This window comes from Vigna unguiculata, chromosome 8, assembly GCF_037176805.1.
Source record: "Vigna unguiculata cultivar grain cowpea cultivar isolate G323 ecotype 2 chromosome 8, ASM3717680v1, whole genome shotgun sequence".
NCBI classification, from domain to species: domain Eukaryota; kingdom Viridiplantae; phylum Streptophyta; class Magnoliopsida; order Fabales; family Fabaceae; genus Vigna; species Vigna unguiculata.
In genome coordinates this window covers 1,239,569-1,255,275 of record NC_140799.1, presented here as the reverse complement: position 1 = coordinate 1,255,275, position 15,707 = coordinate 1,239,569, and the positions used below count along the sequence as shown (strand labels likewise).

At 29.2% G+C, this 15,707-nt stretch overlaps 1 protein-coding gene and 1 long non-coding RNA gene across 2 annotated transcripts; one reads left to right on the top strand and one right to left on the bottom strand.

Annotated features, from left to right (window-relative positions):
- On the top strand, positions 1 to 1,756 carry LOC146884021 (uncharacterized). The gene is made up of 2 exons (XR_014984014.1): positions 1 to 231; positions 350 to 1,756. It is a non-coding gene; the product is annotated as an uncharacterized LOC146884021 (long non-coding RNA).
- Positions 1,757 to 11,836: 10,080 nt separating this feature from the next.
- JMT (jasmonic acid carboxyl methyltransferase) lies at positions 11,837 to 13,956 on the bottom strand. Its single transcript, XM_028084045.2, has 4 exons — positions 13,765 to 13,956; positions 13,235 to 13,639; positions 12,529 to 12,801; positions 11,837 to 12,435 (listed from the first exon to the last, which is right to left on the bottom strand). The coding sequence occupies exons 1-4, from the start codon at positions 13,861 to 13,863 to the stop codon at positions 12,088 to 12,090; spliced, it is 1,125 nt and encodes a 374-aa protein (XP_027939846.2). The 5' UTR covers positions 13,864 to 13,956; the 3' UTR covers positions 11,837 to 12,087.
- Positions 13,957 to 15,707: the final 1,751 nt, after the last annotated feature.

Sequence of the window (15,707 nt, the reverse complement as noted above, 5' to 3'; positions counted from 1 at the left end):
TTAATGTGAAGTCCCCTTTTTCTGATATTCTAGTTTAAGTGCACCAGCCCATTTCAAACTCAACAAAACATTTCTCACCCCAACATAGTTTTCTCTCAACTTCTCCTCCAAGCAGTAATTTATATGTTACCTCCATAGTTCTGATCCTCCTTCTTCTTTTGCAATCAAATTGTGGAAAGGAAACTCTCGTAGAGCTCCCTGTTGATTCCACTTCCAGCTTCCATCCTCAAAGTAAGTCAATCCTCCTATGTTTGGTTTTGTTTAGCTTTGAATTCGAAATTTTGTCTCTGTTATGGGATTTAATCATAGGTTCTTCCTCTCCCTGTGTCCTGGTGATGAAATTCCTTAGGTTAAATTGAGGTTTATGCCCTTGCTAGTTGAGGTTGATCTCACCAAGCCCAAAAATAGTAGAAAGGTAAGGGAAGCTAACCTATTTCTTGAATTTCTGCATAGAACACCTCCCTGATGGTTTTAATTATCAAAATTGAGTGATGGATTGTTGTTTGAACTGCTGATGCCTTGGTTGATTTAAGAATTTCCCCTGATTTCTGAATTGCATGCAAAAACAGGTTGGGAATTCTAATGTTTTCGCCTAGGCGAGCAGCTCTCGCTTGAGCGAAAATACCAGAAACTCACACTTGTTTTTGCGCGAATTGTTGCCTAGGCGAGCTAGTTTCGCTTGAGCGAGAGAAACTCTCGTCTAAGCGGGACAGCTTAGCCTGAGCTAGAATTCGCTCAGATTTTGAGTTGCCCTCTCTTTGGAGCCTCGCTCAGGCGAGAATGACCCGCCTAAGCGAGATAGTCCTCTCGCTTGGGGGAGATCTTCTAGCTTGATCAAGAACCACTGTAGCTGAGTGTTTAATTATCTATTTTAATAGATGAAGCTATATGTTTGAATGTTAAAATGTGAAATTAGTCTATGATATGCTTGGATTGTTGTGACTGGTAACATGTATGGTGGATTTGCATGAATTTGGATTGTGAGAAGATGTGGTTGAACTAGAATTTCAAGGGAAATTCCAAGGAGTATGTTTTAGTGTATGTAAGGACATAAGGACTCACTATTGGGGGTATTCTGAAACTCCAATAATCATTCGCGCTCAGATAGAGCGGAATGGATTATGTCGTGCGCTCAGATAGAGCAGAATGGATTATGTCGTGAGGAGTAGCAGGAGGTCATAGTCTTTGGACTTTATCAAGTCTTAGACGCGAAGGGGACTTACCTTGTGAGTGATAGGGTGATAACCCCTTGAGGCCAAACTCTGCAGAGTTTGGGAACCGTCACAGGTGCACGCCACCAAGAGGTCCAGTGTCGCTTACATAATCCAGATATTGAGTCCAAAGTCATGTATTTATGCTGTGTTGTGGTGGTTTAAGTAATTCCGGTGAAAATGAGAACAATTGCTTGGTAATCATAATTGAACTGCATGTTTTCTCTTAATTAAGTTAGCTTACCCTTCTTGCTTGTGTTTGTTTCTTCTTGTGTGTTTTCTCCTTTGCAATGATCACCTACTACTTGGCGTGAGCAAAGAAAGATACAAACGAAGACACTCCCCTCTTGGATAGGAGTTGAACCCGTTGCATAGGATATCCAGCAATAGACTCTGTTTCATGTTTTGATTAAGAGTCAGATGTTGCGCTAACTCCTTTCTAGCATAGGTTGTAAATATAGTTGGTACTTATATGGTTATTTTGGATGATTGTATTAATTCACTATATTGGCCTATTTCTACACTATATTGACCTATTTCTACTATCTACGTTGCTTGATTACGATACAATGTTTTGTATTTAGTAACGTAAAAACTATTAAATGAGATGTTACAATTAATCCTTTAATTAAATTAAATTATAAAATAACTACGCTTATAAAGAATCTACAAGTTGAATTATAATTTATAATGTCATGTTGTTAATGATATAAACTTTTAAATATTTATTGTTTTTTTTCTCTACTAGATTATTAGCATTTTCTTTTGGAATAAGCCGTTACATGTCCAATATTCAAATTTTGAACAGTCATTGATCATTGTGGGCACAGTGATATTTATTTGTATTATTAATATTATTATTATTATTATTAGCGTAAACAACAGGCACTATCGCGTCTGTGTATGCATTTTTTAAATATGTATGTTATTATATTCGTAGGTGATAATATTGTAATATTATTAAATTAATATATAAATTAAAATTATATTTATTAAAAATGAAATGAAATATATAATAACAGATGAAAGAATAATCATTAATAAATAAAGACGAAGAGAAGAAGCAGAAACATCCGATTTTATAAAAATCTTCTAAAAGTAACGGTCAGTTTTTAAAAATTTAATAAATTATTATATTTAAAGGGTAAAATGGGTATTTTGAAATGTGAACACAAAAAGAGGGATCCTCTTTATATATTGTTATAGATTATTATTATTATTATCAAAATTTGGCTGAGTGTGGTATCAAATGAATGCACAAATCAAGATCTTTGCCTAAATAATTCCATTTTTTCAGTGACACTGAGTTTTCAAACTTGATTATGCCTAACCTTGTTTGGAAATTTCAACTTTACAATAATGACTTTGCAAATTTAGTTATGTTTTCTATTTTTAAAAATTGTGACTCTATTCAAATAAACAAAATATAAGTAGCCTAATTCAATGCGAATTAAATATCAGAACCAAGACGATATAATACAATTTAAGTTAATTAAAAGTGTTTAAATAAAATTAAAATATAGCTCGCAATATAATTCACTTAGCAAAGATAAGATAATAAGAGAAAATAATTAGTTCTTTGAAATCACCATGTTTTGGACTGGAGTGTGTTACCCAACCCACGTCACTGTGACGTATAATTCTTTTTTTTTTTCGAATAAGGATTTTTTCTTCTTCTTGAGACTCTAAAATTTTAAATATAAGAATGACAAAATTAGCTCAAAAGTAGTTGGTAGCTTATAAAGTCATAATTCATAAGTTCTGAATTTATAAATTAACTTAATTGTTAGGTAAAGTTAGTTTATAAATTAATTGATAAACTATAAATAATATAAAAAATATAATTATATAAGTTTTATTATATAAAAAAAAACTTTTTTTCTAAAATATTTTTTAAAATTTAGTATTTATATTTATTTTAAAATTTCCATTTATTTTTTCTATTTAAATAAGTCATTTCTCTAAACTAATTCCAAGTATTAATCAATTTTTTATTTACTTTTAGAAAAAAATATTATCCGTTAATTTAAATTATTACTACATGCATAAATTTTTCTTACATTTTTCACTTGTGTCTAATTTTTATCTTCATCTATGTAATAATACATACAAAATTAAAACTAATAATAAAATATAAAAAATAATGATTGAAGAAAAATTAAATAAAGTGAATTATATCTTATAAATTAAAATATTTTAAAGGTTTAATTAGTCGGATGATACCCACTTTCATATACATGTGTCACTTTGGTACCCGCTTTTAGAGAGGTGTCAGTTGAGTCCCAACTTTTGAAAAGATGCTTCAATTAGGTCTTTTTCAGCAAAATATATCGTTAACGGTATTCATATTTAAAATGACTTACAAAATTAAGTATTGATATTTATATCAAAATTTAGTGGTAAAATTCATGAATTAAGTTAACGGTTATAGTAATTTGTGTCTGGAAGGGATCTGATTAAAACACTTTTTCAAAAGTTGGTACTAGATTGTCACATTTTTAAAAGCGGGTACCAAACTGATACATCTAAATGAAAGTGGGTATCATTCGACTAATTAAACATATTTTAAAATAAACTACTTTAATGTGCTACAACAATTTTATACTAATTAGAATAATTTATAAATTAATTAAATAAATTAATAACCAACTTATAGTCTTACTAGACATTATTTGTGATGATTTAATGATAAGAACATGATGTAAGGTATATGTCAATGGACTGTCTTGGGTGAATAATTTAGAAACACTTGGAAGAGAAACTATTGAAGTTTGGAGAAAATTAGGAAAAATGATGCATGAGATATTATAATTGGTTCCAAGTGTCGGTTATCTCATATCCACAAATAAAATTGGTAAGAAAAAAATGTCAGGTTTATATATAGGTTTATATATGCATCACTGATGATATACCAAATTGACACAAGTTTCATTGAGGTGTGTTCTTCAACAAAATTATTGATGTTTTGAATTATGTATATTAAAAAGAAAATATTTATTCTGTTCAATGTTTTGTTTTGTTTTGTTTTGTTTTTTTAATAATATTTTATGTGATGATAAATGATGGATAAACTTTGAGATGTGAATATAATTGAGATGTAAAAGTTAATTATGTTTAGTTTGAATTTATTGGGAATTAAAATGTTAAGAGTTAAATATGTTTTTGTCCCTTACTTTTCTCTGAATTTTGGAATTACTCAATTTCAAAACTTTGAACCAATTTAGTCATTCATCTTTCGAAATACGTGGATTTAGTTATTTTAATCAAATTTTGTTAAGTTTATTTGACATTTCAAACGCGTTTCATAATAGTATTTGACTTAACATTAAAGGAAAAAATGTGTCAAACAGTATAAACAACTCAAATACAATCCTGAAATGCGTACAAAACATCAAATAAACCTAACAAAATTTGATTAAAAGAACTAAATTCACGTATTTCGAAAGATGAATGACTAAATTGGTCTAAAATTTTGAAATGAACTAATTCCAAAATTCACTAAAAGTTATAGGACCAAAAACATATTTAACCCAAATCTTAATGTAAGAATAAGAAAATAAATTTTTTCAAGTGAAATTTGAATATTTTATCGTCAAAATTCATATTTTAAAACAGAACAATTGATTATTCAAGTTTTGTTTATAAATATTATCATTTCTTTAAAATGTTTATTTTTTTCTTTCTATGACTTTTTTATAAGATTTTGAGAGATTTATCTTTTTATAAAGATCGGATAAAAAAATCATCGTAAGGATCATGTGGTAAAATAGAATCATTATATTTGATCAGATTTTTTTTATTTGAATAAAGTCATCTTTACTTCTTTTCTTTAATTATTTTTAAAGTTTTGCATGTATGGGTATACAATTATTACGTGTGACTCAATAATGTTCAAGGTGAAACTCTATTCTTTTAAGATTGTTAAGATATGTTCAAATTATTGATCTAAAATTTTTATGTATCGACATTTCATTTTATGTGAATGAAAAACTATTATATTTTTTTAATAAGTAGTACAAGTTAAATGATCTCATTGTAAGGATAATATAGTCACTACAATTGTTTTAGATAGATTTTTTTTATGTTTGTTGATGTTGAATGTTGAAATGAAATGTTTTGAATTAAATGCTTTAATATGATTGGTCAGTGAATTTAAGTCCATATATAAAGTTTAGTCTTATTGGCTCAGTGGGACAACATTTTAGAACTAAATATACTAGTTTTAGCATTTTTTTTGTCTTTTTAATTACTTAATTAGTGGTCTACAAACACTTAATAGATAATGGTTGAAAATTCAGTGGATGAAGTCATATATGGAAATTTAAAACTATTTGACATGTGGGTTTGTTGTACAATTGAATACAACAACTCAAAGTTTAAGAACAAAAAGTAGAGGAAATTGAAATTATCTAGTTCGTACAAAGATATTTTTCGTGGAAAGTATTAAAAATGTGTTTTAAACCGATATAATAGGAGAAACGATATTAGTGAGAGATGTGATGTGAAAAAAAATTAAAGTTCTCGTAAGATTTTTTTTTTTTTCATTATTGCCATAATTTTATAAATTTAAAAATTGGTTTTTCAAAGTCAAATATAATATGTAAAGATTTCCTCAAACTCTCCACACGTACTTTAAATTCCAAATTCATCACACCAATTAGTTGGAATGTTATATAGGTTCTCGTCTATGATGCACAGATATGATACGTGTATCAGATACGACACGTATCTTATACGTCAATACGTTTATTTTGAAAAAAATAGGATACGATACGTGATAGATACACGGTATATGAATAATGAAAAGTGTGCAATAATTCTTAAAAACATAATAAATAAATGATTGTTATTGCGTAAATCCAAATTAAAACTATATGTACTAAAGTTGCCAACATAAAAAATATAAATTATTGTCATCATATAAGTATCATTACAAGAAAACTTTTAAATAATGACCAATTTTAATAACCAAAAATATGTTAGAGACCAATTTCCTAATTAGAGACAAGTTTAGAAAGCAATTATTTTGGTAGGCAAAACTTTGTTAGCTAATATTAGTGACCAATTTATAAACCAATTATTTTGGTAGTCGAAACCTTAGCTAATGTTAGTGACCAAATTTGAAATCAATTCATAATAAAAACTATTTTAGTTACCAACTTAAAGACCAATTATAATTTTTTGAAACTATTTTAATTGCAAATAATTTTTAGTTTTTAAATTGGTACCTAAATTAGTCACTATATAATGACTAATTATTTTTTGTCACTAAAATTAGTCATTATTAAAATATTTTCTTTAGTGTACTACGACTTTATAAATTAGATATTTTACTGGTATGTATCAATAAAGTATCATAAAGTATCGGATACGAATATGTGACTCAAGTTAAAGTATCGGTGCATCGTAAGTTATCGTCTTTCCAAAACCTCAAAATTGAATAGTGGTGTGTCTGTGTAATCTTCTATTTGTATTATATTTATGGGTTTTTATTTCAATAAATCTGATCTACATGACTAATTACCTTGATTAATTTTATCTAATATTTTAATATATTTTAGCTTTTGTCTTAACTTAATTTTATTTTATTCACGTTAAAGGCGTGATTAATATGATGTTACTTTAGCCAAATATACTTAAGTACATCTCAGTCTATCTGGTTGAGATGTTCCCGAAAATGCATAATACACAAATATTTCTATTTAATTTAAGAAACTAAATTTAGTGTTTAAATTTTTTTTATCCATGTTAAAATATTGATTTTCCTACTTAAAGATAAAAGGAAAGGGAAGTGATGGAGTTTTTAAAGCATAAAAGGACAAAAACATATTAGATAGAACCATATATGAACGAAACGGGTGGAATGCCGACACACAACTGTTGGATTGAAAAAACTTTATAATATAATCTTATTAATAGTAATAACAATCATGTTAATGCTTTAATAATGATATAATAGTTTTGATTCATTCACCCCAAAGAAAACATGTTTAGATTAGAATTTCTATCGATTGTTATTAGGTAAATATGAGTTCGAATAATGTTTAGAAACATTTATTTAAAATATTTTGAATAGTTAGAAATAATCTGAGTTAAAATCTCACATAAGATAAAATAGATAAAATTAAATTTTATATAAGATAAAAGACTTATGAAATATATATATATATATATATATATATATATATATATATATATGTGAAATAATATTAGAGATGATAATAATCAAATTACATATGATATCATGTTTTATTTTAAAATATAGAATAAAGTAGTGTCGGGAGCAAGTAGTTGTCTTGTCTCATGAAATTCTGGAGAAAACTAACAATAAATAATACAGTAATGGATGAAAATATATAAACCCTACAAGCTTTCCAAAATTCTTAATAAAACGTTGGCATGACAAGGACACAAACCACAAAGTCACATTATAAGATAGAAAAAGATAATAATTTCACATCTCTATCTTTTCTTCCAACCACTATAATTCAAGAAATTATTATTTTGTTTTATCATTTTATTTATATCCAACAACTATTACATTAATATAATATCTAGCTGTAAGATACATAGCAAAAGATGTTAGAATATATATGTTTCTTCCATAGGGACATGGAAAAAGTTATACTATTTTTTTATATTTTAACAAATGGTAGAATAATTATTTAAAGTGTACATAATTTATTGTTGAAAATATTTATTTAATATTTTTTATTTATATTAATTTTTAGGAATTTTTAGTGTTAGAAAGTTATTATTCACATTTAGAAAATATTTCATATTATGTTATATTTATATACGTAAATATTTATATATATATTTCTTCCATTCTATATATTATGAATAAATAAAATAATAAATTTCTTTATATATCTTTTATATCTCTTCTATTTCAAGAATTTTCTAAATATTTCAAGTATCAAAATTCAAAACCTCATTCCTAGGGACATGTAGAATGGAAGAACATCTTTAACAAATTGCTATTTCGTGATCCATTTTTTTTTATGATAAAAACTATGATTTATGAGTAGTAAAAATATAAACTTAGAAAGACTAGATTTATGAGAAGGTGCAGAGAATGCGATAATCCATTATTCAAATATCCACCATAGCTTAAATCAAAATATATATAAAAAAGAAAAACTTATATAAATTACCTAAATAAAATAAAATAACAATTTCTACCTATAATATATATCTCATATATTTGTATTTCCAAAATTCATAAAAAACTTTATTGCAATAATGGGGAAGTCATGGTAAATGCTTTTTGGTACTGTGATGATGATGTTTCTGAAGTCAGAAAGACGTAAAAATGCTTGTATATACTGAATTTGAGATGAAAAAGTCCCGATAATTTTATCCTTTTTTATAATTTCTCTCACAAATTATACCACTTAAGTAAAAACAAACATTACAAAAAAAATTAAATAATAATTTATTTTAATAAAAAAGAATTATTAAATATTACATTGACCAATTTAGATATTATGTATAAAATAAAAAATTAGTAGTTACTCATAATTATGAATAAAAATTATAATTGATTGCTAAATTTATTTTTAAAAGTTAACTATTAAAATTTTGACTATCAGAAGAATTAATTTATAAATTGATTATTAAATATTAGTCGTCAATGTTTTAACTACGAAGAAAATTATTTTATAAATTAGTCTCTAATTAATTAGATACTAATTTAAAAAATATTTTGATAGTCAAAATTTTAGTAATTAAAATTTAGACCGTGTTTATTGTGATGTTGTTTGAATAGGAAGAGTTGAAGAGATGGATAAAGAGTTTTGAAAGAAAGATTTGTGAGAGTTTGATGTGATGAATTTGATAAATTAAATATATTTTTAAAATTAGTTTATATTAATATATTATAAATGTTTATTATATTAGATTAAAAAATGAATATTTTATCCTTTTTATTATATTATATTATTTTTTATAATATTAATAACATTCTTTGTTATATATATATATATATATATATATATATATATATATATATATATATAATTTGATTTTTTGTGCAAATCATCACACGACTGTGAAGATAGTTTAATTAGAAAGAAATTTCGTTTTTCGTGTTCAACTACAATGGTTTTCGAACTTTCATGGCAAATCTACGCTACGTGAGATTTTGGACCCATAGGTTTTGGACCCAATTGGATGGGTAAAAATCTACATTTAGACATAACCTTCATAGGAAGAATAAGTAACCATATTTCTTCTATGTATAGAATAAACACTAGACCATTAGAAGAAGCCATTAGCTCTTATGGTACACAATTCTTACCAGCCTAAGCCTTCACAAGAAGAAATGAAGGACATTTATGGCAAACACATTTACCCAGAGAAGAAAATAACCCAATTACAGCCCCTTCATCTGCTATTTTACATAACAGGTCTAGAGGACTTAGTCTAAGTTTTGTAGATTACACAAATATACCACGACTTGACTTAGAACAAGATAGGTTAGCTGAAAATAGACATAGCACTTCAGCCATTCCTGATAACGAACACATTTCCATGATGAATATAATACAATACGAAGAAGATGAAAATGATGAAATGACTGATGAAGAATGGAATCATCATCAGGCAATTATAGCCATGTACAGACAAGGATCTTTGGATCCCTCTACAAACACAAATATTGAAAATATTTACGATGAAACAGACGATATCATAAATAAATGAGGAATTTCAGATCTCTCTCCCCTCCCTCTGGAATCGAAGTAAGTTTTTATATGGAGTAGTTTCTTTTTAGGCATCTACGGATGCCTTGAGTAATATTTATTAAAGGATGCGGTAATCATTTAAAGGCTTAAAAACATTTTATGTACAGTCTGTCTTTATTTTTGTTAACCTGAGTTGTAAATTTATGAGAGAATTCATTATTGGAAACAAATGCTATGTTACAAACCAATTTATAAACTAATTATAATATTTTGTTAATGTGACTATTTTAGTAATCATTTATTTTGTAAAATGATATCTAAATTGGTATTTATAGTAATTAACCATTATTTGTCACTAAAATTGGTTGTTAATATGAAATTTTCTTATAATAAAGTCTTTTGGGAAGTATTAACTTAGTTTTTCTCTTAGTACCTTGCTAACACGGGTGAGCAAAATATGCATAACCGTCCAAACTTGTCCAAACCGAAAGCTAAAATGAATATACAGTCAGTTTAATTCAAATTTAGGTTACCATAAATGAAAAATCGAATAGAAATGGATTGTGATGGTCGGATTCGAATGTTAAAATAAAAATTCATGGATACCCGACCCGAACCACATTTTGTCACACCTGCGCATGAATTAGGTTTTGTATATTTTAGATCTGAAAATCTCCATCTACCTTTTCCTTTTCTTCATTTCTCTTTATTGAAAGACAATACAACTTCAACATTCCCAAACTTACACTCGCATGGACCAACAAGAGTCGTCGAAGGTCGTTTAAATCAGAAGCCTCGCTGGCGACAACACGACCCTTCCTCTTTAATTTTGTTTTGTCGCGGCCTTTCTGTGTCATCCAGCCCAGGTTGCCACCGGCACTAACGTGTCACCGCCACCCCACCTCATATGTGGTTCTTCACAACGTCGTAGTTGTTGCGATTGCAAAAGGCTTGTGGTGGGAGCATGAGACCTCAGTGAGGGTTGGGTGAGGGAGAGGAACAGTAGATATGATGAAAATGCAGTATATCTAATGAAAATGTATGAGTCAGTGGTAGATTTGATGGAAGGCGTAATTGTTGCTGCTCCGATCTGCTTCAAACTCCTTCAATCTACTTCGAACTCCACCGATATGCTTCAATCTCCTCTGATTTGTGTCATAGATGGTAGCGTGGTGGAGTTTACTTGGTTTTCGTCTCATGGCTTTAACATTTCAAACTGCATCCATCCAGATTTATCCGCAACTGAATCAACCGAACTCATTGAATCTGAGACGTAAAACGATCGGTTATGAATTTGAAATTTTAAATTCGGATTGGGTCGGATTAGTCTTGTTGAACTCTAATCCGGCCCAACCTGACCTATGCTCACCACCACTTGTTAAAAAACGATCATTGTTTTCCAACCACACATTGTCTAACCAAATTCAATTATCTGGTGACATGTTCTTCAAAAAAATCCAATTCATGTGGACTTTTCTCCTGACTAACAAAAAGATCTTGATGGAATTGTCACATATAAAATTTAGCACAATTTTACAAAAAAATAGCCCACTTGTTTCTAAAAAAAATTTGAAGCATGTTCAATATTATTTGATTGAATAATTAACTCAGTCCCTTGTTGTTTGAAAAAACCCTCCAATTCCTTTCGTATTTCTTCAATCATGATCCTTATGGACAAGATCATCCGTATAATATAAAAAAAAAAACTTCAGATGTTTTATATAAGTAAAAACTTCAGATGTTTTATATAAGTTATATTAACTTTCTATTTTTCTTTCAAACCTTAAACAATAATAAAATATTAAATTAAGTTTTTTAATTAAAATGTAAATTAAATTACCGAAGATAGAAATAAATAAAAGTTGTTGTAGGATAATACAGGATGGACTTGAGTGGTTGTAAACGAATCTAGAAATATACATGGTCACAAATCAATCGTACAAGAGTGAAACACAAACATACTATTCAAGAAATTGTCTTTTTCTTGGTCGCATTGTGTTGCATACATTTTTTCATCTCACTCACAAGTATTTGGTTCCAAAAGACTACAATCTTTTCATTCACAGTATTTGAAATCAAAAAGGTGGCAGATGCGACAGGCTTTTCACACAGAACTGATATTCAACAACACTCACGATATTTGATGTGTTCCAAAGTTTCACCAAAGTTTCAAACTTTCAATAACCTTGTTATTGCTTCACAAGGGAAACGACCAAATTGATGTATTTGGTGTCAGTGTTGGACAAATGTTCATCCACATGTTCTCCAAACCTTCGAAAAAGCTCATCCATAATGTGAGAACCAAAATGAGATTCCAACATGGACTCAAGCACAGCCCTTAGGGTTCTTGAAACTCTTTCTCCTCTAGACAGTGAATCACTCTGCAATTTCATTCCCCCATCCCACTCTATTTCATAAGCATCATGCTCTTCCGCTATGAATGACCCTTCATTTTCAATCACCTTTTTCACTTCTTCCATGCATGGGGCATAGTACGGAGCATCAAAAGAATCCACCTTTTCCTCTTCCAACAGACCCTACACAACCCCACAACACTTTTTTCTCATTTCTCATACATATCACATTACCAAGAACATATATTTATGTAAAATTTTTGGACTTTAGCATACCTGAGAAACCATGGTCATAAGGGAGCGTGCCAAGAGTTCCCACTGATAGCAACTGTGGTCGGAAGTTGGGTCCATGGTTGTTCTTCCCATGAAAGACAAGACCATGCGTCCCCCAGTTACCATTTCATGGGTACGAGAAGCCAGAAACGATGAAAAATCGTTCTTGAATTGTTGAGAATAAGCATCGAGCACGCACTGAGGACTGCTCTTTGATATGTAGATCTTTCCCTTGTTCAATGCTCTTCCATTAACGTCTTCTAATCCACCAGGAACCTTGCACCCAAAAAACAACAATAATCTTTACTTTCACGTGCATCTGTCAAAACATGTCCTACTTTCTTCTTTCTTAATCACATCAAAAAAGTTCTTCACTCTCACATTCATTCTTTTTCTTTTTGGCATTATTAACTTTTCAGTATATGCCTCCTCTTTACAATGTTCCGAAAACATGGATATAATCAAAATTAAAACCCCATCTCTCTTTGTCCTTTAACAGAGAAATTCGGTCTACACAATTTGAGCAAAGATAACTGATATATTCCTTTTTTTTTGTATCACATAGTTATGGATAATGCTGCTTTTAGTTTAATATAACAGTCATAATATAAACCTAATAGTTAAAGTGAAGTAAGTTTAATTAGTTACTTGTTTAATTAACTTCAGCTCTAATTAATACTTATTAATGTGTGTGTGTGTATATATATACCTGAGAAAGCCAATGGAGGCTGGAAGAAGAGTGCACAAAATGGAGGGTTTTGGCAGGGAAAAGCCTTCCATAGAAGGTGCCAGGAACAGCTGAAACAAAACAGGGTCCAAACCCGGTTCCTTTTTCTTGTCTTTGTTTTCTGTAGAAAGATGGCAATGAGGCAAAGATGTTGTTGAAGTCATTGGCGAAGAGGTCGTTCAAATGCACCACCAGCTCCGGTGGCGGCCGCTCCAACAGACGCGTGGTGGCGTAGACGCCGTCAACGATCTCAGAAATCACCCTCAACGCATTAGGGCCGGAGGAACAACCCATCTCAGCAATGCCCATCTTCTCAGGCCAACTTGTGCACAGAATTTGAACAATGGCTTTCTTTCTCGATGCCTCTGCACAAGAGATGATTGTGTTCTGCAAAAGGAATATATAAAAGTTTTTTCACTTCAGTTTAGTATAGCTTCTTGCGAAAATTAAGGTACGAGGTGTTTAAAACATAGGAAGATGTAATTAAGAAGAAGGTGAATGAATGAATTAACCTGAACGGAAGAGTTCATGGCATAGCTAGTTTCGCCTGCGCCTTTGTTCATGTGAAGGAGTTCCAAGGTTTCCATTTCCTTCCTTGTGGCTGTTTGCATGGTAACAGTGTGTGGAAGTTGAAGGTGTGACGAAAAGGGAAAAAATGGTGAGTGTGGTAATGTAATGGTTCCTTGGATGAGGGAAAAGGAAGAGGTATATGTGTATAAATAATAGAGGGTCATGAAAACTTGACCAAGAAAAGAATAGCAACCACAGAAAGAGATAGAGATGACAACTCTTGGTGGTGATGCAAGAATATGACATTCCAAAAATGATTTTTGCAAGACCATTCTATTTTCCCCTTTTTTCTAATTTTTTATTTTATTTTATTGTATTTCTTTCGTATAAATCAATTTTAAAACATCTCTCAAAATGGGCTGGAACTCGCGAGCCAATCTGGTTTATCACGAGTTCGGATTGGATTCAATTGAAATTTTTTTACAAATTTCAATACGGATTGATTATTGACCTGATTCACCTAAAACCCAGCTCAAGTTGAACCATGGTGAGTCGGGTTGATGCAAATAAAGGGTCACACAAGTATATTTTTGTTAAGTTGAGCTTTGTATTTGAGTAATGTTAGGTTGTTTTTTTTAGCCAAAACACAGATAATTTGTATTTTTGTCATTTTGGTTTGTATTTGGATTGTATTAAAGTTTATTTAGATTTTAATTAGAGTTATAATCTAGTTTTAACTCAAAAAAAAATAAAAAAGTTTTATTTTTTAATTAAGTGAGTCCGTGAGCCAACCCGTGGTGAGTCGGGTCGGGTTGAAATTTTTTTGACTCGCTAATAAGGTAGTCGGGTTGGGTTGGCTCACTAAGTGATCAACCTGTGGTGGTCCGAGCTGGGTCGGGTTGGGTTACCCGTTTTGACAGCTCTACAATTATTGTATATATCTTACCTAATATGCTTAATATTAATATTTTGGTTGATTTTTAAAATTGATTTTAATTATGAGTTAATTACGTTTTTACTCCTTTAACTTTGATGTAAAATTGAAATTCGTCTTTATCCAAAATCTTGATATATTTTAATCTTCAAACTTTAAAAACAAATAAATATAATCTTTTTAACATAATTATATTAAAATTTTTTGACATGTTAAACACATTTTTTAGCTGACATTGAAATGAGAATGTGTCAAACGGTGTAACAAACTCATATGATAGCTTCGATGTTAACTAAATAATGTGTTTGACACATTACAAAATTTAACATAACTAGATTAAAAGAATTATATCTATTCATTTTCTAAATTTAAAGATAAAAATTATCAAAGTTTCGGACATGAACGAATTTTAATTTTATATCAAAATTGTGAGACTAAAAACACATTTAACACTTTAATTATTAATTATTGTTGAAATAACTAAGTATCAACTTAAGTCTCACATTAGAAATGTAAATCTAATATTTAATTCAATCTTCGTGTGAACAAGACTCGAATTATATATATAATCTATTTCTAGTGAGCTCAAAAACAAAGTTAAAATAATATTTATGCGTATTGATATCAGGTCACATTTATTTAATCTTTTCCTAATCGACTCATATCTTGAAATAATAAATATTAAATATGTTTTTGGTCCTTTAACTTTCGGTGAATTTTAGAATTAGTCCATTTCAAAACTTTGGACCAATTTAGTCATTCATCTTTCGAAATACGTGAATTTAATCTCCTTTTAATCAAATTATGTTAAGTATTTGTCATTTCAAGCGCGTTTCATAATAATATTTGACTTAACATTAAAGTAAAAAATGTATCAAACAATATAAATAGTTCAAATGCAATTCTGAAATGCGTACGAAACATCAAATAAACCTAACAAAATTTGATTAAAAGAACTAAATCCACGTATTTTAAAAGATAAAGAACTAAATTGGTCTAAAGTTTTGAAAT

What these genes read in the sequence shown, in the direction of transcription:
- JMT (XM_028084045.2), bottom strand. Translation starts at nt 13,863, where the DNA reads ATGCAAACAGCCACAAGGAAGGAAATGGAAACCTTGGAACTCCTTCAC. An exon ending in GCCTCCATTGGCTTTCTCAG is followed by an intron (nt 12,802 to 13,234) that starts GTATATATATAC and finishes TTTGGGTGCAAG; the next exon opens with GTTCCTGGTGGATTAGAAGA. An exon ending in TTATGACCATGGTTTCTCAG is followed by an intron (nt 12,436 to 12,528) that starts GTATGCTAAAGT and finishes GGGGTTGTGTAG; the next exon opens with GGTCTGTTGGAAGAGGAAAA.